The following is a 27025-nucleotide window of genomic DNA, read 5'->3' as shown; positions in this document are numbered from 1 at the left end:
AAGCCCCAGCCTTTTCTCTGCGATTCCTGAAAAAGGGCCACCAAACCCGAATAAGCACCGCTAAGCACAGAAGGGCATCACGGCTTTACACCCGACTCAGTTTGTACCCCAGAGAGGCAGATTTCCGGGTCAGGAATCACACACCACAGGGTAATCAAGCCCGGTATCCTTGATATTCCTCCCATCCGATGAGTAACGATCCCCGGGGTCTGTCCCCCCCCCACCACACACACACACACACACACACACACACACACACACACACACACACACACACACACACACACACACAAACACACACACACACAGAATGGGGAGGGCATACTCACTGCCAGCAGCTTGCGCTTTCGCCCGGGACGGCCCACTCGACGCAGGGGGACGCTGCTCAGGGCCCTCTCTTCCATCGCAAGGTCCTGGTCACATCTGTCTTCACTCTGCAAAAGCAAGACACACCCCCTCCCCATGAGAGGCACGCTCACACATAACCTCTCCCAGGTGAAAAGGCCGCTCAGTCTCCCCCCCTCCCCCTATCTGAGAACCCTGCACCTTTTTCCTAGAAACGCAGCGGCAGACGGAGCCTTTGAAGGGTTCAGCTCTGCGCTTAATGCGCTTCGCGTCTCCATTCTGTTCGCCATTCAGGCAGTGTGCATGAAAACGTCACACTGAAGGCCTTCTTCACCATCCCTGGACGCATCTGTGCATGCTGCTCTCTGTTCACTTCAGATAAAGTGAGCGAGCTAAGCAGAGAGGATGGCGGGGCCGAAACCTGCACAACCCCCCTCTCCCCCACCCCGCTTTGGGCTGACGGCAACTCTCACAGAGACCCCTCGGCATGAAGTTGGCACAGGGGCCCTGAGAGGTAGAGGCAATCCCACGAAACTGCAACTCTGCAGAGCGACATATGATGAGCACGCTGCTCTCAGTACTGAGAGTGAGAGAACAATAATACCTACAGAAAAAGCTTAAATGTTTAGCTTTAAATGAGACATGCCAGAATAAACAGGACAGTGAAGATGCCGGCAGTATGAAACAGCGCCAGCTGGGCAGCACAGGAACAGCCCGAGTGGATGAGGTCACAAGAACAGCCCGAGTGGATGAGGTCACAAGAACAGCCCGAGTGGATGAGGTACTCAGTACATTAACACACTGACAGGAACAGCCCGAGTGGATGAGGTCACAGGAGCAGTCCGAGTGGATGAGGTCACAGGAGCAGCCCGAGTGGATGAGGTCACAGGAGCAGCCCGAGTGGATGAGGTCACAGGAGCAGCCCGAGTGGATGAGGTCACAGCAGCAGCCCGAGTGGATGAGGTCACAGGAGCAGCCCGAGTGGATGAGGTCACAGGAGTAGCCCGAGTGGATGAGGTCACAGGAGCAGCCCGAGTGGATGAGGTCACAGGAGCAGCCCGAGTGGATGAGGTCACAGGAACAGTCCGAGTGGATGAGGTCACAGGAACAGTCCGAGTGGATGAGGTCACAGGAACAGTCCGAGTGGATGAGGTCACAGGAACAGCCCGAGTGGATGAGGTCACAGGAAAAACCCGAGTGGATGAGGTCACAGGAGCAGCCTGAGTGGATGAGGTCACAGGAACAGTCCGAGTGGATGAGGTCACAGGCTTTGGGCAACACAGACGCTCGCCTTTCAGGTTCACTCTTCATTAATATAAACGTGTTTCCCCCCCTTTCTAAGTCAGCTTTTGGTGTGACAAAGGACAGTGCTGGGGGGTCAAATAACATTTATAGCTGAAGTCTTCATCAAAACGGTACAAGGACCGAAGGTACAGGATGGTGACTGGACCAAATTCACAAGAGTCCTTCACCGGCTTCACCGTGTTCTTTAACACATTTTTAACATGTTCCTCCTTACATACAACACATTGACGCCAGTCTTCTTTATATACTCAGTACATTAACACACTGACGCCAGTCTTCTTTATATACTAAGTACATTAACACACTGACGCCAGTCTTCTTTATATACTCAGTACATTAACACACTGACGCCAGTTTTCTTTATATACACAGTACATTAACAAACTGATGCCAGTCCACCTTACATACTCAGTACATTAACACACTGTCTTCTTTATATACTCAGTACATTAACACACTGACGCCAGTCTTCTTTATATACTCAGTACATTAACACACTGACGCCAGTCTTCTTTATATACTCAGTACATTAACACACTGACGCCAGTCTTCTTTATATACTCTGTACATTAACACACTGACGCCAGTCTTCTTTATATACTCAGTACATTAACACACTGACGCCAGTCTTCTTTATATACTCTGTACATTAACACATTGACGCCAGTCTTCTTTATATACTCTGTACATTAACACACTGACGCCAGTCTTCTTTATATACTCTGTACATTAACACACTGACGCCAGTCTTCTTTATATACTCTGTACATTAACACATTGACGCCAGTCTTCTTTATATACTCTGTACATTAACACATTGACGCCAGTCTTCTTTATATATTCAGTACATTAACACACTGACGCCAGTCTTCTTTATATACTCAGTACATTAACACACTGACGCCAGTCTTCTTTATATACTCTGTACATTAACACACTGACGCCAGTCTTCTTTATATACTCTGTACATTAACACACTGACGCCAGTCTTCTTTATATACTCTGTACATTAACACACTGACGCCAGTCTTCTTTATATACTCAGTACATTAACACACTGACGCCAGTCCAATTCAATACCAATCACCAGTATTGAGCTGCGAGGGAAAGTAATAAAGTGTATCAGCAATGAGAACTTCATCCTGATTGCAGGCCTCAGGTAAAAACCGACAGATTACAGGCTCAAACAAAGCATATTCCTGCCTACAGTAGAGCTAAAAGCAGCTCGAAAACGAATTACAGCGAAAACGAGACTAATTAAAAATATAAACAGAGCTGAAATGCCTGACAGGTGTTTGTTCACTTCATTACAGCAGGATTATCAGTTTATTTATGCCACCAAAGTCACAGTATCACATACACTAATGCTCCTTACTGTGAAATACTCTCCCCATCTCTTCCGGACCTCCTGCCTCACAGTGACAGAAACCTGTGTGTGTGTGTGTGTGTGTGTGTGTGTGTCTGTCTGTCAGCAAAAGTATCAGTTGCAGTTGACCGTGGAATATATATCTGTCCCCATAATGTAAGGAATGCGCACACACACACACACACACACACACACACACACACACACACATCTTCATATCACCCAGCCCAACATGCATTGCCATCCCACATGCCCACTCCATGCCCGCTCATGAGAATCATGGACCCATCCATCAGAGTTGCTTGATTCTATGATTAAAGTTGATAATAAACTTACATGTATAAAGATTATTACCTATATAACTATATAACAGAGTTTGCACTCTCAGCGCGTGTTACACTCTCAGAGCGCGTTACACTCTCAGAGCGCGTTACACTCTCAGCACAAACCAAACTACTCACATGAGCCAGACTAACCACAGCAGCCAAACTAACCGCATGATCAGCATAACTGCACAAGCCGCACTAACAGTACGAGTAAAATCAGCCGCACAGTCAGACTAACTGCGCAATTAGACCTAGTCCATGAGCCAGACTAACTGCAGCAGCCAAACCACTATAAAAAAAAAATGAAAATTAACCATGTGTGCGCGTGTGTGTGTGCAGTGCAGCATTAGGAAGGACGCGCAGTGCTGAGGCAAGGCTGCCAGCTCGGCTGCCTGTCTCGTGGGATTTGGCGGCATAAACAATAACATCAGATGAAGGACATCTCATGTGGGTCGGCCAGCCAGACCTGCAGAGAGCTAAATTAAAGCTGCCTGCTTTTTTCCACGTATCGCATGTGCGATGAATGGCGATGCGGTTTTAATTGGGACTCTTACCTTAAAGACTCCCTCTCTCCAGAGTAAAAAGCATACAGTAAATTACCTTTATTTAATGGCTTATTAGTGTAAATGCAACAAAGGGGACTCTGTGGGTAACCAGACCTGGAAAAGTTCCAGATAGCAGCAATAAGGGCAGAGTGAAGCGGGCCGCCGGCACTGAAAATGATGAAGAGAGTCCGGCACCGCAAACGAGCGTCCTCGTTAAAGCCGCCCCCTCCAGCTGGCCTGGGAGCCGGCCGCCGAGCAGGACAAGAGCCACCTCATTACGCCTGGCGCCCAGCTGTAAGGCACCCAGCTGCAAGGCGCCGGTGCAGGTTGCCACACTTGTTAAATGGAGCTCGAGAACCTTTTTCTTCCCGCCTCGGAGCAGGAAGAGGCCCAACCTGCACAAGGTACAAGATGACGGATTCATCCGGGGTTCGGAGCGACGCTCTAAGCTGCAGGAAAGTCAGCCGATCCTGGGTTGGGATCCGAGTGTGTGCGAAGGTTGGATTGGTCATCCCCCTGGGTCTGGGACTTGGTAGTGGAACGTTATTGATTGCAGGGGGAAAATCGTGACAATGACAAAGGAAGAAGTTGGTGCATTTGCATGCGTCCCGTACAACTGACCATCACCAGATACACAGAGTCACCTGGAAGGTCTGCTGGAAAGAGCTGAGAAAGAACGGACGCTGTAAACTCTCTATGTACTGTTCCCCAGGTACGAGTGAGATCCAGGTGATGCTGCAAACATCGGCTCATGCACCATGACGACAGTATAAACTACGCAGGAGCAGGGAGGTCTGCCCACCTTCTACCCTGCCGGACAGACAGACAGATCCTCACACGGCCGTTTCCCAGCCCTCTGCCACCCCTACGACTCCTCCGATATCAGCCATCCTGCCGTTTTCCTTTCGCGTTTGCAGCACTCGCTGCCATGAGGGCCACAAGCAAGTCACTAAGGCAGGAGATTTGTTGCTAAGGTGAAAATACTGCTTAGCAACCGTCCTTGGCGGTGCGGGGCTGCTGACTAACCCTTTGGCGTGCCCGGCGAACGTGTCGCGTCGAGGCAATTCGCTGATGACTCAAAGCCTTTTTCCCTTCCGCTAATCTGCTAAGAGCAGGGAGGCCAGAACATACAGGGGATATTATTTTTGGGTTTGTTGTAAGAGAGAAGGTTTCAGACGAGCACCATCCCTCTGCGTGCATTTTACGCAGCAAATGTCGGCTTTCGTTACCAGGCAACAGGATCACTTTCTGCCTGTAAGGTCGTGGGGGGAGCCACAGGTCTCCCAAAAACAGATGGGCGGGGGGGTGGGAGTTAAACTGTACTGATATGAACAAAATCATTCAATTATTTGTGACCTGGGGTGACTTTCATCTTTGCGCCTCAGGGCAACAGCATCTTTGTCAAAGTCCTGATTATACCGCTGGGAGAGAAAGATCGCTCTCTCTCTCCCTCTCTCCCTCAAAGATACACACACACACACACACACACACACACACACACACACACACACACACACACACACACACACACACACACACACACAAATTTTTATTCAAATCTTTGTGGGAACCGTCCACTCATTTCAAAATCCTCAGTGACAACCTTAACCACCACCTAAGCCTTAACCTTAACCATAAATAACCAAATGAAATATAAGACCTTTGGCATTTTTAATTTTTTAATGCAGTCACAGACTTTTTTTTTGTAAAAATTCAGTTTTCTGAAGACATCAAAATAACAGTTTTTTAATCGCATATTGGGAGACATTTGGTCTCCACAATGTAATATATACATGACCCCCCCACACACACACACACACACACACACACACTGTATGTCACCCCAATGTTCCCCGGCTCAGCAGACTCACAGCACAGAGCGCTGACCGGCACCAGCTCTTTACTTCCACGTTCATGTTTATTTTGAAGACAGCAGAGTGCAGAGTTTGAGCCCCTCCCCCACAGCCCTGACGACGGGACCCCAGCCGCGCAGCCCTGACGACGGGGCCCCAGCCGCGCAGCCCTGACGACGGGGCCCCAGCCGCGCAGCCCTGACGACGGGGCCCCAGCAGGCTTTACGTAAAGCACCCAGGATGCTGTCCATTAGGACGACAAGCTTCTCCCCCAACAGTTCATCAATATCAGTCTTCTACTTATCATGCCTAATTTTTAAGTGATAAAACACTACTGAAGCACTCACTGGGACAAAAATCACATTCTCTGCCAAAAGCCAAGATAAACTGGTAAAAAAGAAGGAGACGGCAGACATGATGGAGGTACATCCCAACGCGAGAGTGGATCCAATGATAACTTGGCATCAATGATAATCTTGCTGTCAGCACTAACCTAACTGCCAGCATTAACCTTGCCATCAATGCTAAGCTTACCCGTGACGTTAAACTTATTATCAGGACTAACCATGCCACGGACACTAACCTCACCATCAAGAGTGTGATGAGAACCACGCCTGAAGTGACTGCCAACTCTCAGCGACTCGGGAGTCAAACGGAACGGACACACCGATGATGGGAAGCAAAGACGATTTTCGGGAATAGTGGGCATAGTTGGAGAAGAGCTTAAATGGACCTCAGACAGGCCAGCACATGCTACGACTCACCGAAAGAACATGCAAAATAGGAGCTGTCAACAAGATCTGAGAGAGAGTATCAAGGGTTGCAACCCAGGTGACACAAGGAACACAGACAAAACAAATGACCTTGTTCTTGCTGACAGAAGAGAGTCACAACTATTCGGAATTTCTTGGTGGAGGTTAGGAGACGCCCATCGCGTGAGGCTGGTCTCAGATATTCCTTCCCATACAATGCAATCATCAGGGTTAACAAAGCTTCACAATGGCTAACTCCTGTGCAGAGACGGTTCTTTTGGATACATGGGGATCTCATAAGCCGGCAGCTACAGACTTTAACTCTTATTCAGCCCCACAGCAAACAGCGTCCGACGCTGATTATATCCATTGGTATTGCCCAATAATCCGTTTGATTAAGGAGGTTAATATTGGACCAGTTACCATCTAATCACAATACACATGGTCTCTCCTAAACATACCAATATCCAGAGGCTTAAAAGGATAAGTTTATCTTTTTTCATTCTTATCCAAACAAACAATGCTAAATTTAGTATTCAATGACAGAATAGCATGAACCTGAAGAAACATGAAAGAATTACAAAGCTTTCATGAGACACGTGATGATTTATTACACGAGTAAAAAGAAACAGGAATGGATTTAAAGACAACTGAGACCTGAAACACTCTTACACACAATGGAAAGAAATTTGAACTTCTTGCAAATCGGAGGACATATTAATAAAACTAAAAGAAGCCAGGTCACAGTTTGACAGTTTTTTGGCTACAAATGCTCAAAGAGATATTCGGTATGCAAGACACCAGCTCCACAGTATACATAATACTCTCCTAACACAGTTTGGTCAGAAAGTACCGAGCAAACAAGAGCCACATAAAAGCCTCAAAGGAAGATGAGAACAGTCAGCCAACAACAGATAACAAAAACACAAATATATCTTCAAGATGTTCATATCTCCAAAGTGGACAAGAAAGAGTCTGCCTGGATAGCACTGATATCCCTAAAATAGATACACTGCAAAGGGAATTCTTACATCTCCAAACCAGGAATAAAAGCAGACATCTCCTCGATCTCCAGCCAGGAAAGTCACTGGCTGCCAGGCTTTCCTGAGGAATATTTCAATGTGAAGAAGAAACCAAATACGTGAACTTAATTCACAAAAAGGGAAGCAGCCCTGGGCTTTATAGCTTATACTGTAAGACTGGTTAAAAGTTGACATGAAAACACCAGCTGAAGTACTAGCAACCAGTTTAGAGAGGATATTCCCACAGACCATGAACAAACAGGCTTTACTGAGAGTCAGAATTCATATGCGAAAACCAGGAGGTTATGGAATAAAATGCAGCACCTTGACCAGGGAAAAAATGTGGGGCCTTTTTATATTGATAGATGGGAGTGTGTTTTTTGAGATTATGAATAGATTCTACAGTATGCATGTTCAGGTTACACAGAGTGGGCTGAGTTACTGTATAACACACCAAAAACAGTTATACGAACGAGAGGTCGCATTTCTGGACCGTGCGCTTGACACGGAGAACAAGGCAGAGACGTCCTTTATCACCCCAGCCAGAGAACCACTGTATATCCATAGTGCTATTCCAATATTCAGGGAGTAACCTTGAGCAGGAAGGAGCAGGAAGGAGCAGACAATGCTATCGTGGCTGCGGCAGACTCTAATCATGCTCTGCCAGCATTTACTCCTGTTGTAGAAAGCTTCTACAAGGTTAACTTCAGCAAGGCAAGCTTGATGCCATTAAGCAGTATGGATAGTACCGAGCCCTATTACAGTAAAACCATCCCCTGGAGTCCCAAGGGCATCAAAAAACTAGGAATTTAAGTGATTTTTTTCAGCTGTATTCACTGAAAATAAAACCTCTTCCAGCCCGATAAAAGGAAGACGCCTTGATGGACAGAAGTAAAGTCTGACTCACGGGCAGGATTAGCTGGGCGACAATGATGTCGTCACGTCCACGTTGTGTACTCTCATCCCAAAAGACGACGCTAAGGATCTAAACGCTCAAACGTCATGGGGATGTCAGAAAACCAGAAAGGTTTCCAGTTAGTATGGGCAGGGGATATTTCAGCAAGACTTCAACAGTGGTTTCATTCAGCACATGGTCAAGACAGAAACTGAGCCTTGCAGACCTGCCTCACTAGTCAAGAGAAGGGGTGAAGATCCTCCCTCAACTTGGAAAAACCCTTAATAATGAACGTCTTCATAGAAAATTATCAAATTATCACCCCCCCCTCCATATCGTAAGCTGTCTCCAAAAAAATGGGTGGATATGGGTGGAATGCATGATTTGTTGACGAGGAATATTCAGAGCATATGAACATCTCCAAACATAACACAACCTCCCAACTTTAAACAACTTCAGATATTTTTAGTAGATGTAATGCCATAAGTGACAGATTTGACATTCATTGGAAGAAAAAGGTTTCCTTAAAAAGCCGAGATCATAAGGAGTTTCCATCTGAAGTTTTACTCACAGTTATCATCACATATACTCCCTGATATCTTCACAAAAGGGATGGAGCAGAGTGAACTGGCCAGGCATTACATGTTATGGGTATAGAGCAATGCAGTATAGTATACTACACAGAACATATGTTACTCTACAGGTTACTCTCCTAAAATGTAAAATGTAGGACTGGCATGTGGCTGTGTAGGTTAAGACTCTGAGCCCATAATCGAAAGGTCACTGGTTAAAATGCCAAGGTCGGCAGAGTGATTTTAACTTTGGATCCTAAAGTAAGGCCCTTAACCCCAACTGCTCCAGTGACTGGTTGACCCTGGCAATGGCCAACTATTCAAAGATCCTGGGATGCAGTCTGCAGGCAACTGTGACACCAGACCAACTGCCAGTTGGTGCAATGCAACCTGTATTGTGATCAGATGGGTAAGTGGTGAGTGAATGAGGATCTTAACAAGGATCTTCAATACTACGGAAGAACAAACCCCTACAAGCCCTCAGCCAAAACATGGAGCTTCACACCAACTCATAACGTCTTAATTTTGCTGTCAATATCTATTGTTTTTCCATTCTGTTTTTTATACATTCAAAAACTTAGTACAGTGTCATTCCCAACATCTCTGATCACTCCGAGGTCGTGTATGTGCCGGATTACTCGTTAATATTACAAACCCTCCAGTGTCTCCCTTCAGCTGACAAATATGATGATTAACACGGCAAGTTAATGTTTAAATTTTAACAAAATAACTACTCATCCAACTTTCGACCAGTTATCCAGTACACAGTCATAGTACAAATAATAAATAGATGTATTAGCTAGTATATTAGTGCACCATCGTAAATGCAAACAGGGATATAAAACTGCTGATAAAACTTTTAACCAGGGTTTAAAGGCACTGTATTACTATGAGTCATGTTTACGAGCTTGAATATTAAAATCTGTACCACAATTCATTATCTTCTGATTATGGTGGTTTGACACAACTCTTCCCAAGCAGAGTTTTTATGTGTGTGTATTGCCTACCATGCCTCACCGCAGGGAATTGTGGGTACACTGGTTAAGGACATTAGCAGTGGTACATTCTTTTTAACCTGAGGACACGTGTCACAGCGCATACTGGCTGGAGACCCAGGGGTAGGGGGGCTATCGGCAGGGTCAATCAGGTGCTACGTTATTGCCAGGCTTAACCATGGACCCCTGACGTAGTGTCCCTTATTTCCCACAGAACGGCGCTGACCCAAAAGAACGTGGTGACCTCACGCCAGGAGAATCTGAAAAAGGTGTTCAGTTTCAACCGCTTGCCAGTAGGGGTCATAATAAAACTAAATAAATGCACGTCATGCATTTGCCCTCTCTGCCCGATTTATGAGCCCCATGGCAAACATGGGCCCATCTGAGCAGTGCACCTGTGTGCGCCATCGCTCTGTTTGCTAAGCTCCGGAGCATGTGGCTTGAACGGCTTTTATTGACTGTTACACATTAACCAAGCGGTTCAGCTCACAGGGAATCCCAAAACCATCACAGGCTGTGGGTCCGGCCAGCATCTGCACGCACGCCGCACTCAGAAAAGGACCGTCTCATTCGTCTGACTCACACCAATCTGCCCAGACAGCGTAGAACAAAGGCAGCCAGAGTGGGGGGAGCCTAAAAATGGGCCAGGAGACACAGTTTGTTGTTCAATATGTGTGCTCTATTTCTGTCGGCAGCCGGCTATTTCGGGCAACTGCTGTTGCCAAGCAACGAGACTACGATCTGAGGCAGGGGTAGAGGAAGTTCCCGGATGACATAGATGGTTCCGACTCCTCCTCTCCCCACATCACAAATCACAGCCCAGGATTCATTTACAACCCATCTTAAACCGTAGCAAAACACCTTTCTGGGAGCGCGCCTGCGATGCTGTGAACACATTTCTCAGCCTGTCTGCCCGTCTCCAATCTAATCAGTGACACCCCCCCCCCCCCCCCCCCCCCGCCCCAAGAGTCAGCCCCACTGCGGCCCCTGACGGATTCAGTACCACCGCTGTTCACGGGGGCCCTAGAACATGACATCCTCCTAGCGTCAGACATTTCTTAGAGTCGACTGAAGCTCAAAATCAGATTACAGCCTGGGTACATCACGCTGTTCAGGGGGCGGCTTCCTGACGCAGGAATCGTCAGGACGTCATCAAAAAAAAAATGTAAAAACCTGCGCAACATTCACATTCAGATATACATATAAACAGAGCTATAGATATAAAGTGCATGCATTTCTTACCTGTCTCTGACTTGGACATTTTCTGTCCATGTTTACAAGAAGTGGACTGTTCCACTAAAACATATTTAAAACTTCTAAAGGAGTCCGAGAGGTACAAGAAACCAAAGCAATAAGGTCATGTGTAAACAATGAGATGTTTCTAAATTAGAGGAAGGAGCTTGAGGGGTAACCAACTAAATTGAATGCAGAATAGGCACAAAGAAGGTCTCTTCTTAGCACACGAGCATTTGATAACCAGATTCTTCACCTTCCCTTTTACAAAACCGGTTCTCACTGTACGAATGCAGTGATCATACTGCCTGTCCTATGAGCCAGAATTCTGGCACTGCAGTAGACGCCCACTCTTTCCATGATGGAAAATAAACCGAATAAAACCTGATTTAAAGGAGCAGAACTGTAGATGTTGCCTCAATGCTCACCAGGAACAAGCATCCATCATCAAAATCAATACATCGTAACACAGACTGCCGCCTTCCGCACACCACAAACCGACATACTCCATGTCTTACAGTGCGGCGTTAAGGTGGGACAGTAAACAATAATGTCTAATTAATGTACTGCTTTTGAGAAGTGAAATGCATCAATGTAATTAGTATCAAAGACAAACAGCTAAGGTTTATGTTCAGTGTTTGTGTTATATGTTATGTTGATCATACACTTAAGCTGAGTGTATCATTAATATACAACATAAATTCTTAATTCTAGTAAAATAATCATCAACTCTACTACACCTCCAGTTGTGCCAGTTTGAGTCCGTCCCTACTGCTGAGTTTGTGTTCGCTTTCTGTATTTCAGGTCGAACTGGTGATGATGGCAACATGTAATGTGTTACATGGGTATCACATCTCCTCATGCCACCCTGCACATCTCTGATGAGTTTGTGTCCCTCGTGGACTGACCTTCCATCCAGGGTTCCCATTCAGGATCTCCCCTCCCCACTTCACAAGTTTTCACCAGATGAGCAGTCAGAAGATGCACTGGTGAGCCGTCCTGCCTGTGTTCTGCCTCAGACATGGAACATCTCTGCTAGTCTGCCTGGATAAGCACTCATCCAAAAAATACTCTGTTAAATATGATCACCGTCACTGCCAGCGCGGATCAACCTCAGTGATACGCAAGAGAGTATTTCTCTTCTGTGATGGAAGATGATGCGAAGTGAGAGCTGCAGCAAATTTCACTCTGTCTTTACTAAATTTTCAACTTGGGCTATAGTCATTTCCAAATCTTGTGATTACAGATCAGAATCACACAGATACATTGGGCTTTCAGCATATTTACTTAATCAGCATTACGGTAGGTAAAATGGTTACTTTATGCTGCACTTCAAGAACTTGAACATGAACATGAACATGAAAGGGACACCCTGATGCATTGTGGGAGAAAAGGGTGGCATGGCACAATTTGGTGTCCTGAAGGCAGATTAACTCTGTCATTCAACATTTAATCTTTAAAGCCCAAAACATTTCGGTTAAGGGCACGCCCTACTGGTTCAGGTGCCCCGTAACCACACACAAAGTGGACGGGTATGTGAAAACTGGCCCAACACGACTCCTGTGCAGCCAAAAGTGCTTTTCAGCACCTGAGACTGACGTCTGGGGGAACACAATGGAGTAGCAAAGCTGGAAAGAGTTCAGAGAGCTTAGAGAGCCCTTCCACTATCGGCGATGCCAAAACCCGGAGCGACGACAGACTTTTTTTGTCATCTGACAAGTGCAAAGGCAGCGGCATCGCCTCCGGCGCAGCCTCCTTACCGAATCCAAACGTGAGCAACGCGTAAACAGACTGGCAGACTTTCTACATTTTTGTTTGTTGTCGTTTCTTAATTAACAACAAGCCAGGAACGTTAGACAGAGCAACGGCGTAAAGCGAGCGCTGGAACGGTATGATGAGCACTGGCCTGGCAGCCGTATCACAGGCTCAGCACACGGAAGGTGAAATTACGGGGTGAAATTAAACGACAAACTGGCATTAGAGAAGCGGGACTCTCTTGTCATTGACAACTCCACTTCGATGTGGAAGACAGTCTCAGGGGACAAACGACAGACAGCTTCATCTGGGCGACCACACGAGCATCACGGAGATATCAGCGTCAGGAAGTAGGAGAACGCTACACTGCTCCCGTAACAGCTGAGATGGAAGCAGGCGGCGCCCTACCGAGGGTCAGACTGCTGCTTTCAGGCCAGCGACACCACAGACACCACGCATTGTGCGGCTGGTGTGTCTCAGCAGGTTAGGACACGGCCAGTGATCAGAAGGTCACCGGTGGAAATCCTGCGGCCAGCAGAGTGACTTCACTGTTGGGCCCTTAACCACCGATTCCCACAGGAACTGCCTGACCCTAGTTTAAAAAAAATATATGCACGTCGCCCGCCGAAAAAGCGTCCCATACATAAATATAACACAAAACGTGGCTCTCACATTCACGGTAACCAGGCTCAGTTTCCCAAAGCAGCACGCTGAGGTGCATCAAAGACGAACACAAGCTCTTTATGACGAGTCCGCCGTTGGCTTAACGAATCAATGCGAGGGGGTTTTAAATTTGACAGCACTGCACCAGCATCAGCCCAGCAAACAAAATTGCGGTTTTTAAATATTTTAAGTCTTAGAAACCATTTCCATGATTTCAGTGAATATTTCGAATCCGTTTTCACAGAAATCCAGTAACCCATCAAACAGGTTTGTTTCTCCCCAGCAGTACGTGGATCTGTGCACGTGAACCAACGCCAGGGAAAACAGCACACGACTACTCAGTGCCCAGAGGTAAACAGCTTTTAAATTCCCTGTCATGAAATATAATTAAGGAATCAGGGATAATGAATGAAAAATGGTTAAGAAAACAAATTAATCTTTTGATATATTATTCTGAACTAGAAGTGGACAGAGCAAATAAAGAATACAAAGTCAAAGCATTACCCTGTATTACTGCGGTACCATTTCAAGGTGATCATATAATCTTGTTTCACTAACAGATTTGTTAATGCGATTTATCATTTTCTTTTTGCCTCGTTACTATGGTTATTCTCTGTGTCAGTCTTCTGCTCGGCTCTCTTTGCTGTCGCCACATGAAAGCCGATGACAGCAGGTCCTGTAAACAGAACCAGCAAAGTACTCAGAGGAGGTAAATGTAAAGAGCTAAGGACAGCCTCCATCTGTTCTCCTCATCTGCGAGTCTTCCTGGCAAAAAGAGAAAATTACCACGGGGACAGGTAAATTTAACCTCGGTCCTGAAAGGTAACAATTTCATTCATGCCAGGCTGATCTCCGACGTCTGCAATAGTTATTAAATGGGTATTTCACACAATCATCCTGTCAAGTTTCGTGGCACCATAGTCCCAACTGCATCAGTCCCGTGAGAGCGACAGACAACCGAAACAGATGCTTTAGCAGAGCAGACGTCACCGAACCAGGAGACCAACAGGCAGCCGAAACAGACGCTTTACCCAAACTGACGTCACAGAATAGTGAAACCCACACACAGCCAAAACATGCTGCAGCAGAGCGGACGTCAGAGAATCGGGAGACTGACAGACAACCAAAACAGATGCTGTAGCAGAGCGGACGTCACAGAACCGGGAGACCAACAGACAGCCGAAACAGACGATTTAGCAGAGCAGACGACACAGAACCAGGAGACCGTCAGACAGCCGAAACAGACGATGTAGCTGAGCGGACGTCACAGAACCAGGAGACCGACAGACAGCCGAAACAGACGATGTAGCTGAGCGGACGTCACAGAACCAGGAGACCGACAGACAGCCGAAACAGATGCTGTAGCAGAGCGGACGTCACAGAACCAGGAGACCGTCAGACAGCCGAAACAGATGCTGTAGCTGAGCGGACGTCACAGAACCGGGAGACCGACAGACAGCCGAAACAGACGATTTAGCAGAGCAGACGATACAGAACCAGGAGACCGACAGACAGCCGAAACAGATGCTGTAGCAGAGCGGACGTCACAGAACCAGGAGACCGTCAGACAGCCGGAACAGATGCTGTAGCAGAGCAGACGTCACAGAACCGGGAGACCAACAGACAGCCGAAACAGACGATTTAGCAGAGCAGACGTCACAGAACCAGGAGACCGACAGACAGCCGAAACAGATGCTGTAGCAGAGCGGACGTCACAGAACCGGGAGACCGACAGACAGCCGGAACAGACGATTTAGCAGAGCGAACGTCACAGAACCGGGAGACCAACAGACAGCCGAAACAGATGCTGTAGCAGAGCAGACGACACAGAACCAGGAGACCGACAGACAGCAGAAAGGCAATTTGGCAGAGGACATGTTACAGAACCTCCCATCCTTCTTGAAAACCATCATACTAGTAAATACAGAGACTCTGAAGCGCCAGATCCGTACGGAAGTGAGACACCCACTTGGGCATCAGCCAACAACAAGGCCAAACAACCATCTCTCCCCATGAAGTCATAATTCTGTGACAGATAAAATACCTAAATCCCAGGGGTTACATTTTGCACAAAATTTCACAAAACCTGTCAGAGCTGGTTTCGGAGTCACTAAGTTGACACTCACTGATTTACTAATTAACAAATGAACTATTTACAGATCTAGTCACTGTGTTTATTGAGGAAGACAATGTTGAAACTAAAAACCAGAGTAAAACCTAAACTTCACACAGACTTTAATACTCACTACTGTAATGACCAAGCCAAAAACCAGATCAAATATTTGCCTTCCTAATACTCTTAAGCAAATAACTGCCAACAATTATAAAAAGTGACATGAAAAATGACATTATACCATCTTACCAGACAGTTCTTCTTGAAGTAAATACATAATTTTAAATGATCTCTTACAGTGAACAGTGAACATTATATTTTGGGGCATGGTGTGTAGGTTAAGTCTGTGATCAGAAGGTCACAGGTTCGAATTCCATGCTTGACAGAATAGCCAAATTTCTGTTTGGGCCCAGGAGCAAGGCTATGACCCCCCCCCCCCCACACACACACACACACACACACACACACACACACACACACACACACACACACACACTGAAAATGAATATATGTAATCTACAGGGCCATTTATGGGAACCTCTCTGGGTGTCTCTGCTATGAGCTGTCCTCCCCCACAACTGCTCAAACGCCCCCCACAGTGCCCTCCTGAGGGACCCCACCTGCCGGTTGCCTGGTTATAGTCCTCTTACCATTTTACTCGCTGCCGCCTCATGATAGTCCAAGTCCGCGGGCTTGAAAGCGGCAGCACTGGCGCTGGACGGCATCATTGAGATTATGGTGTCTATTTCAAAAGCAAAAGAAATGAAAGAAAAATTCAAAGGAAAAAAAAACTTAAAAATAAACTGTCGCCTCTTCTTCCTCTTCTTCCTCTTCCCTGCAAAAAGCAAAAAGAAATAAGGGGAGGATGAGACTCAGGGTTGACGGAAAAGTGGGGTAGGTTCCTTTTGGCACACTGTTGTAAAATATATGCATTTAAGTTTCTCATTTTAGGCAACATTGCCTGAAGCTGAAGTACAATGAGGAATAAAGATGGCAGATAAGGCTAATTGGTCTCATTAAGGTGCATCCAAGTGGCATTTGTTTAACAGCACCCTATATGAAAGTGATGAGGACTTCTCATAACCGGGATACAGTAAGAGGGAGAAAAGGCGGATACCAGCTAGCCAGACAGCACAAGATTAAATGTATTAAGCCACAGGGGAAAGCCCAGGTTCTCCAGTGAATTATAACGGTGCATAGGCTATAATAAAACCCAGGTTCTCCAGTGAAACATAACAGAGGACAGAACGGAATAAACCCCGGATCTCCAGTTAAATATAACAGAGAACAAGACGTAATAAAGCCCAGGTTCTCCAGTAAAAAATAACAGAGGACAGGACGTAATAAACCCTGGGTTCTCCCGTGAAATCTAATAGAGGACAGGACATGATAAATGCCGGGTTCTCCAGTTAAACAAAAAAGAGGGCAGGACGAAATAAAGGTTGGGTTCTCCAGTGAAACATAAGAGGGCATAAGCTATAATAAAACCCATGTTCTCCAGTGAAACATAAAGAGCACATAGGGTATAATGAACCCCGGGTTCTCCGGTGAAATAAAACAGATGACCGGACGTAATAAAGGCCGGGTTCTCCAGTGAAATATAAAAGCGCACAGGCTATAATAAAGGCCGACTATTTAAACCCCTCCCGTTCAGCTTTAACATGGCGCTCCTTGAATCTCTGCCAAACTCTCTTTTCCCACTTTTCCGCGGCCTGTGATTGCCATTGAAATTCAGATATTTGCACGCAACAGTTTATTTAATTTTAAATCACACTAAGACAGAAGGCGTAAGCGTCCAATGTAGGTTCATACGAAGAAAGTTAACCAAGCATGCCAGTCAGCCCGATGAGGACAACATCTGACTGACAGGCGAGGCGTCCAGAATGTTCTTTCTCCGTATCGGTGATTGTTCGAATGCGATTTGCGTTCGGAGGGTTTGAACAGTCACGTGCATCCGCGCGGATTTGTGCGATCAATTGGCGGCTTTAGCCAAAGGCGAAAAAGACGTAAAATCCGATTTTCAAAGTCAAAGAAAGTGACCAAGTGGCCGGGCGGAAGCGACGGGGCTGATCCGGGCCGGGGGGCGAGGACGAAACTGCCAACCGCGGCTCTGCGCCCGAAAAACGCTTCATTTCACTCAGGCTAAACGAGGCCAGTACAGAATTTATAATGGGCGTTTTTAAGTTCAAGTTGGCATCTGAAGGTGTGTTTTTGTACATCCGCTGAACTCCACCTCGCACTTTTCTGTTCTTTTACGAATTTCAGGACTGCGGTAAATTTACGTTCACACTGGAATTAAAAATAGCTCTACGTGAAACTAAAAAATTAATTAATTAACTTTCCTGGGTTGTATGCACCATATACTGAAATGCACGTAAAAGATTTTGTTTCTACGAATGACAAATATTACAGTCTAATTTGCGCTAAACTGACTCAGTGAACCACAATCATGGAGTGTATATACAGCAATGGCTTTAATTCCTGCGTCCGATACCTGGAGTTAACACAAGCATAACTACTTGGTGGGTCCCTCAGTAACGCAAATTGGGATAAAAGTTATAAACTATCCGCTATGGTTGGAAAATTAGATTTCACATGGTTTAGGTGACGACTTTCTCTCTAACTGAAAGTTACTGTCACTAATAGACCGTTTAATATAAGTTCTTACACCCAAAAACCATTAAATGGGCCTAGAAGACAAGCGTGATTATGACGACGGCATGCCACTATTGCGGTATATATAAAATCCTAAAAGGATTTCCATGTATACAATAATTCATCCATTTTTACAAGTTTTCCCCCTTCACAACGTTATTATAAACACACACGTCGGCAACACAAACTGTAAAGCCTAAGAAAAGGGCATATATTTAATACCTTTTTAAAGGCCTGCGGGACACTTGATTGATGAACTACAGGTACTGTTAAATTCACATTTTATCATCTGGACACTCATTTGAACCCGTGACACAAAACATAATATCTTATATATTCAGATCCTTTGTTAGTCTGTCTATCTATCTGTCTGTCTGTCTGTCTGTCTGTCTGTCTGTCGGACGCTGGCGGCTGCATATCGACGTCATTTGCTGTAAATTGCCCCTTTACTTGTAGGTGTGAGAACACTGCACGGTTCTTCCAGAAAAAAAGTATACAGAAAATCCGCACTGCAAGTTATGCCGTAGTATGTAGGTCAGGAGATGGATCAGTTCAATTAATCTGATCTCAATTAACAATCGTCGCACCTTAAATGACACGCAACTGGAACTTACTTTTTCAAATGGACTGTACGATGAACCCCATCATTCATATCAAACTGAAACACCTATATTTTAATAATAAAAAAACTTGTACTATATAGAAATATACTTTTAATGTGCATTAAAAAAATCGTTTTTACATGCAACATATTCAAAACAGGGTCCATTCCTGTTTCCTGGACAGAGCTATTTATCATTTCATTTTCGGGAGAGTGCAGCCAAGCGTGAGGATTTTCTGAAATACTATGTGCATTTTCCCGGACTTTAACACGATCGCATAAAGCAGATGTGACACGGAACAAACTGGAGTCCGCATCCCTGCGTAATGTCAGGCGAAAAGCCGCCTCCGCTCCGTGATCCGCGGATCGTCTCCGGGCAAGTTGAACTGCGTGCCTGCTTAAAGCGCATCGGCGAATGGGCGAAAAAGCGCAGCGGCGCCCGGGTCCCCATGCATGATAACTGGCTGTGTACATACATGATGACGGACTGTGCACATGCATCATGACTGGGGCATGCCTCGCCACCGACACGCACGCTTTCATATGCAAAGGTCGCGGCAGGTAACCGGTGCACAAGTCTGTGATCGCTTTCGGGAAAAATAAAGAACTGTGTTCAAGTTCAAGTGCCGATCGCTAGCTACGTTTAAACCCCCCAGCCCCCCACATCTGCAGAAAGCGCAGATATCCAGCCAGTCTGCGCACCATCAGATACCTCCCGTTTGGGCTCTTTATTTTGGACCACTGAAGGTTATCTCACCAAGAGGGTCTACAGCACGGGTTCGAGGTGTTTTAATGAGTGGATCACAGTGTTAATTACCCGTTCCGCCAGTCCCAGGCCTGACCCTTCTGGTTGTCGCTGCCTCCCGGATCCTCCTTCTGCTCTTCCCCCTGTCCACCTCCTCCCCAGCCGGCGAGGCCTGCTCCAGCTGCTCCGCTGTAACTGCAGAGGCCGGCGGCTCCAACGCTCCGCAGGGTCCTAAAGCGCGCCATCTAGAACGCCCGCGCTCTTCGCCCACTGCAAATGAACGTTCATCACCGCCTTATTCCTCGTAATAGTATTGTTTTCTAAAATGTCACCCACCCAAATTGGTTCTGCCAAAATATGTGCCTGCATTTGGCCTAAAAACACAACATACTCAATGTATCACAATTAGGCCTATATGTATTATTATTATTATTATTATTATTGTTATGAATAGTAATAATAATAATAATATTCTTGTTCTTTTCTTTCCTTAACAGAATGTCGTTTTTAACTGATACAACATCAAACAATAATAGGCCTAAATGCAAAATTGTACCTTTATTCCCGAAACAAAATAGGCCTCCGCCTTCTTATGAATTTCAAAATGCAAAAACACAACTAACACAGTGAAGTTAAACGTTGTGACACCAGTACTCTGATTTTGCAAATTCTGTTATGTAAGAAAAGTAATGGATGTGTGCCGCTGTCTGTACGGTGATTTCTGGAAAGCTGTATGACGCTCCGACTTTCCCAGAAGTTTAGCCACCATTATGTGAGAGGTTGACTGAGAACATTCTTACTGTAACATCAATGGAAAGTTCTTTCCACGTTTCACATTATAGCAAAGGCTCTCTCAATGTCAGTATGTATGTTCAATACATGTATGTTCAATACCTGAACATACTTTTAATGCAATTAATGTTGGGAAAAGAAAAGTTTTAGGATAAGATATTACTTTACAAAAGGGCTACATGTATATACTGCAAATGCACCATCCAGCCTTGAACCTTTGACGTTTAGGCTGTAAAGTGAGAGTGTTACCCGCTGTTGTACGATGTCCATCGTTTGTTTTATATTATTATTGTTAGTTGGCTGTAGTAATATTCCTGGCACTGGGATAATGTCCTGGGAACGTCAGTAAAACTGCACGGGCATTTTTTGGAGCGTACTGAGAATGGCTTGGGATGGATAATTCATGAAGTATATTCGATTAAAACTGATAAATTTTTATTTTGTCAAGTGATCTGGTATTCTCTGTTTAAAGACAGACACTTCCCTATTTTGATGCTTTTAATAGTTTCGCCATTATCAGTCACAAACTCAAGCACCTTAAAGTGCCATGTCTTTTAATCCTGTACAAACGGCCAGTGCTTTTATGATGTGCAACTAGCGGCAGTTTGTGGAAACGGTTAAACATTAAGCGTAAAGTTGGTTAGCACAGCAGGTAGTAAGCAGCCGTTCGTTACGTTTTACCACAGGAAAAACCTGCATGGACTAATATGGCATGTATGTTGAGTGGTTATGAAGAAAGGGTTAAGCGCGTGTTTGAAACTAGTGTTGAACACAAAACCAGTCTATGTTTTTACAGCAGTGACCCAGTTTGTGATTAAATTTGTTTGTAATTGTGCCTTAAAGCCAGACCGTATCATAGGCTCATTGGGAGACTATGCTGGCTTAGGTCTCTAAACAGCCCAAATTGTGTGACAGACTGGCATCCCATCCAGGGTATAAGCCTGCATTGTGCCCCATGCTACCTGGGATAAGTTTCAGCCCCCCCATGTCACTGACCTGCAGTTAGAAGATAGATGGAAACAAAAAAAATAGAGTGGCAGTAAGGAGGGGTTAGCAGGAAGTGGGCGCGGTTTACGTGAACAAAATCAGTCTTCCTGTCTAGTCTTCATGTGCTAAGCCAAGCTAAACATTACTGTATTCTCTAAAATCTACTGCATTTTTTGTATTATGGCCATGGGGGAGGGGGGTTGTTTATATCTTGATGGTGATTATATCGAATTCACTCAAACTGCTATAAGTAGTTTTCACTTGGGTCCACTACATCTGCTTGAGATCGATGGGCCGCTGAACTCATGACACACTGTGTGGCATGAAAAGTAGCAAAAAAACACCAAATTCAGGACAAATTATCAGCCAGAAGGCAGACAAGTGCTCAGCGTTAACGGCTACGTCAGCAACTGAAAATATCTGGACGAAACTGGAAATGATGCACATTTATAGTATACATGGAGTCTAAAGAATTAAAGAAAAAAACAGTTTGGGAATTCTGTGGGATTGCCGGCAGACTCGTACACGGCATGTTGAATACCCCAGCCAACCTGGACCAACATCCAGATCACAAGCCGTCTCCTGCTCCCTGGAAGTGATGCGTGCTATTGTTTGCCAGCAGTGAAAATAAACATGACTTGAAAAGCGAGTGTGAATCACCCTGAAGTCACATTAAATTCGCAGGGATATTGCTGCTGCAGCCCTGCTATACTGCCAGAGAGGAGGGCTGGCCCTAGCAGGACAGAGTCCCCTGAAGAGTGAGCTCTGGAGCAGCAGAGGCCAAACCTGCCAGCAGATCAGATCACGGACATCGGTGTGACCTGGTGGGTCTCCTTTTCCCACTTGCTGCCCACTGTCATGCGACTAAAGTATGGCTCAACACACTCTTCCTTTTATGGTGTTTCAAGAGCCAAGTGAGACCCAAATTGCAGTGATGAAGCGCTCAAGGCAGCCTCGTCTGCACGGCATCGGAACCCTCAGCGGGTGAGCTCGTGGGCGCCCCCTGTGCTCTCTTCTAAAAAGAACATCGGCTAGCTGAGGTTAGAATCTCACTGAACCACTTCATCATTCTTCATCATTCTTTTGACGTGCAGTGGGGCGTGCAGTTACAAGAATATTCTGTTTATACCAACGCTGCACTCAAGCCCATACTGTAGACATCATATAACAAATAGACACAGTGCCTCTGATGGCATTCGGAAGTAGTAAAAATAACCAGTTGGGTTCAGGTACAACATGATTTATTACTATTATTATATTTTCACAAACAGCTTTACGGAACTTACAAGCACAAAACAAGGTATGTTTTCACACACATAAGCATAATAACAGAATATACCATGTGATCCTAAACTGAAATATGGCTCCCAAAGTAATTAGCTTCCCATTGAGCAGTTAGAGGACGAAGGCCCCATTTCACCAAATGGTGTGAGTGGAAGGGATGCATTTCTGTTGTGTCACTTTTCTGTTTCGCCTTCCTTCATTGGACAGTACATTGTGTCTGCCATTCTGCTTGAAGTAACGAAAAGGACATCTGGTACATTTAAATTTGTAAATAAATTCACAAAACAAGAGGAAAAACAAACAAAAAAATGCTTCACAAGGTTTTCCAATACAAAATACCATTTTCTTCAGTGTCAGCTGCGTACAGCTTCACAAAAGTAATGTCAGTGGGTTCACTGTTTATCTTATCAAGTAGATCATAAAGTCACACTAAACTTGTTCGACTGAGACGTTTTACATCACGGAAAACCTGTGACCTTCCCTGCTGCTGTTCCCGAGGGAAATCTGACAGTGTGCTTCCTGTGGGTCCCCATCGTGACCTTCTTTCTGTTCCCTTACCCAGAAAATAAACAGCATAACAGGTCACAGATTCCACAGTGCCGCTCAGCAAGACCACATGTCAGCAAGCGTCTTCATTCGGCCGTGAGGGTTAAGATGACTTAGCTCCGTAGCAGAGTGGCTCACCATCAGAGGGGGTCACGCCTCCACGCTCCTATTCCGGTTCATAAATAAAGGCTGTTTCTGTGTGTTAGGCCGCTGGGATCTGAGGAGACTGTGAGGAGGTTTGGGAGCGGGAGGGGGGGGGGTGGTACATCAATATTCATGGGACATTCAGTAATGACAACCTGTCTGAGCTAAATCCCTCAGACAGTCTTATCTAATAGATCCCCTAACGCTGCTTGAGTGAGACACTGTCTGAGTTTCTGTCTTTCTGAAGGAGTCTTCACCGCCATCAGCTTCTCCCTTGGTGAGGGTCGTGCCACAACTTGTTGCAAACATTGTCTTCTTTGAAACCTCCCTTCACTCTCACAGATGCCCAGAAGGTCCAGTCATCTGGCTATCGTGCAAGGTCTTAAGCCATCACAAGCAGGTCCTCCCTTTTCTGTGTACAAGGATTTAAACTGTAAAAGATTTGGCTCCTACTTTGATCCAAAATGGCCGACAGCCCAAAAGCGTTGCATTTAACCCAGCCCTCTACTGGCTGAAATAAAGAATTATTCTACATTTCCTTGATTTTAGCATCTGAAGGTAATTAAGGATCAATTACTAATGTAATATTTTTCAGGAATCACATAGACAGGCATCTGGGCCCACCTACATGTAACTCAGGCCTTCTCATTCAAGCAGTCACAGTGAGTATGATAAAAACGATTGTGTCCGACAGGTTTGTGTGTGCATGGTCAGATAAGCTGGAGGGAATGTACTGTTGAGAGGCTAATGCGTTTTCCTTTCTTTTTGTTCACATGGTTTTAGTAATGCCACAGGTCAGTTAAAAACCGATAAAAAATGTGCAGTTAAGTCTGCAGTGTGATTCTCTTTGCAAGTAAATTGTTATGGCACTGGCCCGTCTGATTTTCTGCTGGCCCTCCAGGGTATGATTTCTAGCTGAGGGTAAATTTTGTTAACTGATTTTAACACAAACTGAAAGCCCATAGATAATTAAACCAGTAACACTGGCTGATTGTACTGCACAGAGATATTGGTAGCCTATAGGCTAACCAACTAGTTGTGTTAAACCAGGGTTCCCCAATTCCAGTCCTGGAGGGGCAGAATTCAACACAGTTTTTCCTGTTGAAACCCAACTACTAAACCCGATGATTAGCTAATTTCCTGCACACTGTGTTGGATTCCGGCCCTCCAGCACTGGAATTGGGGAACCCAGTGCTAAACAGTGCTTATCATATTAGAAGCTGCTGCGACTTTAAAGGATGATTTAGTAACTTTCACAGAAGAGACTCTCACCTTGGGAGTCTTCAGCGTAAATTCTTTCATCCATCTTCTCTCACTGCACTGAACCTCGGATGAGGGATCAGCGTGGGAGCAGTTGATCTCAGTGCTTTCACCGAAGAAGCCAATCAGCCACTGTGGGCCTTCATGTTATGCAGAAAACCCTCGACTGATAGCTACTGGCCTGTGTTTTCCAATCATACAGCACTATTAAGAGACCACTCTATATTTTTTAAAATCTGCATTTTTAAATAATGGTTTAATCCTGGTTCAATCCTGGTTCTGCTGGCAGAAGGCTATACTGCACAGCAGGCTGCTTATAGGCTCAAAGTTTCCAAGACATCAGTACACAAGAATAATGTGAGGCAGGAGACACTGGAAATGACAGTCACGCGATTTTCTAATGCGAGGGATAACCATCAACTTATCCAGCAGTGCCTCATAAATCAGAGGATGACCTCAAGTGACCTTGAAAAAGAATAGGAAACATTAAGTGGTGTGAAGTGCACTGCTAGGACAGTTCATAACAGGCTCCTAGAAGCAGGACTGAAGAGCCATAAACCAAGGAAGAAGCCCTTCATCAATGAGAAGCAGGGAAGAGCCAGGCTGCAGTTTGCAAAATCATGTATATTTTACACAGGCGCATGCCCATAAATTGAGAAATGAGTGAGATTGAAAATATTGCTATGGTCTCTCAATTTTTTCCAGAGCTGTATAAAGCTCCCCAGACGGTTACTGTATATCCAGGGCCTCTGTGTTTATTCCTGTCAGTATATAGAGCAGCCATATAAACATGTTTGCAGTAAAAAAACAGAATAAATTATGTTCAGATAACTTAATAATAAATTATTACACGCTGTAAATGGTTTAGCGATAGCCGCTAACACTGTAGCCTGGCAGTAATGAAGTAAATACATCCCGCTCTCATGAAAGAGCCACTGAACACCGCAACAGCTGTTACAGACCTCCTGGGGACCATTAAGCATACACATAACGTCAAACCGTAATGACAACGCACTCGGGCACTATTCACAAGCCCAGATACAAACATTAGCATCAGCCCTATATAGCTGTACGAGTCACAGTGTCAAAGGGAACGGCTCTCTATAGAAACGGAGCTCAGGAAGGAGATTCACAGCATCCAGGTGTGTGGGCTGCGGCTCTGGTGGTTAGGATGCTGTACCTGACCTGTGACCGGAAGGTCGTCAGATCAAAACCCAAGGATGGCAGAGTAATTTCACCGTTGGGCCATTAAGCAGGACCCCTAAACCTAATAATTTCAGGGACCAGCTGACCCTACTTTCTGAAAAATGTACTTTGCATAAAATGACTTTGCATAAAAGTGTCTTTCAAATGAGTAGAGTGTAAATCCAGGTAACTTGGGCTACACTTGTAGCCCAAGATCACATGATTATCCCTCCAGACATTACGATGCCAGAAGAGCACACCGTTCGAGCTGAGGCTGCCCAAGCCTTCACTAAAGATGGCTGCCATCTGTAGTGGCTCTTCAGTGACCTCCCAGGCCTGTGGTTCCCACCAGTAACTGTGGAAGCCCGTTACAGACTAATTACTGGGTTCAGTTTTTTTGTCAGATTATACTCAGGTTCATATACTGCTTGAATGTGTTGAGCTTCACTTGCCATATGTACAAACTTGACTGTACTTAACAACTTTGCCAGAGCCCAACGGCAGTGTGACACTTCTGCCCAGGATGGGATATGAACTGATAACCTTTTGATTGCAGGTAGAGAGATCCTACCCACTGAACCACAAACAGCCTTTCTTTATGCATATTCATTATTTCATATTAGTGAGTAGTCACATTCTTCTTTAACATGAAAAAAAGATTGATCTCTAGACAGATTAACAATAATTCATATTAAAGTAAAATGGACTATAAGTGTCCTTCTCAGGAAAAGTTCTCCGCTTTTCTATTTCCCTGTTTTACTTCCCAGGGCAAACTACAGTTGTGTAATGTAATGTAAGTGCTATATCCTAACTGCACTCATCATTTCTGCTCACTCGGAATCTTCCTAGAGATCCTGGCTTATCCTGATTTTTCCTTCATGGGAATACAGAACCATCCATCCATCCATTTTCCAAACCGCTTATCCTACTGGGTCGCAGGGAGTCCGGAGCCTATCCTGGAAGCAATGGGCACGAGGCAGGGAACAACCCAGGATGGGGGGCCAACCCATCACAAGGCACACTCACTCACCATTCACTCACACATGCACACCTACGGGCAATTTAGCAACTCCAATTAGCCTCAGC

General features: G+C 45.3%; 1 protein-coding gene across 2 annotated transcripts in view; it reads right to left on the bottom strand.

Annotated features, from left to right (window-relative positions):
• Positions 1–19966, bottom strand: part of LOC125714343 (DNA (cytosine-5)-methyltransferase 3A-like) — a 93600-nt gene extending 73634 nt beyond the window's left edge. Inside the window, exons 1-3 of one of the 2 annotated variants that reach the window (XM_048984862.1) lie at positions 19814–19966; positions 16391–16575; positions 330–434 (exon numbers count right to left, since the gene is read on the bottom strand). In XM_048984862.1, coding sequence (XP_048840819.1) covers positions 330–434; positions 16391–16468 — 183 coding nt within the window. In that variant the 5' untranslated portion in view covers positions 16469–16575; positions 19814–19966. The remainder of the gene's footprint in view (positions 1–329; positions 435–16390; positions 16576–19813) is intronic. The other variant, XM_048984860.1, reaches the window with a different exon arrangement.
• Between the last annotated feature and the right edge of the window lie 7059 nt (positions 19967–27025).

The sequence above is a fragment of the Brienomyrus brachyistius genome, chromosome 19, assembly GCF_023856365.1.
Source record: "Brienomyrus brachyistius isolate T26 chromosome 19, BBRACH_0.4, whole genome shotgun sequence".
In the NCBI taxonomy this organism is placed as follows: domain Eukaryota; kingdom Metazoa; phylum Chordata; class Actinopteri; order Osteoglossiformes; family Mormyridae; genus Brienomyrus; species Brienomyrus brachyistius.
The sequence above is the reverse complement of the archived record's forward strand: the minus strand, read 5'-3'. Positions and strand labels throughout refer to the sequence as shown.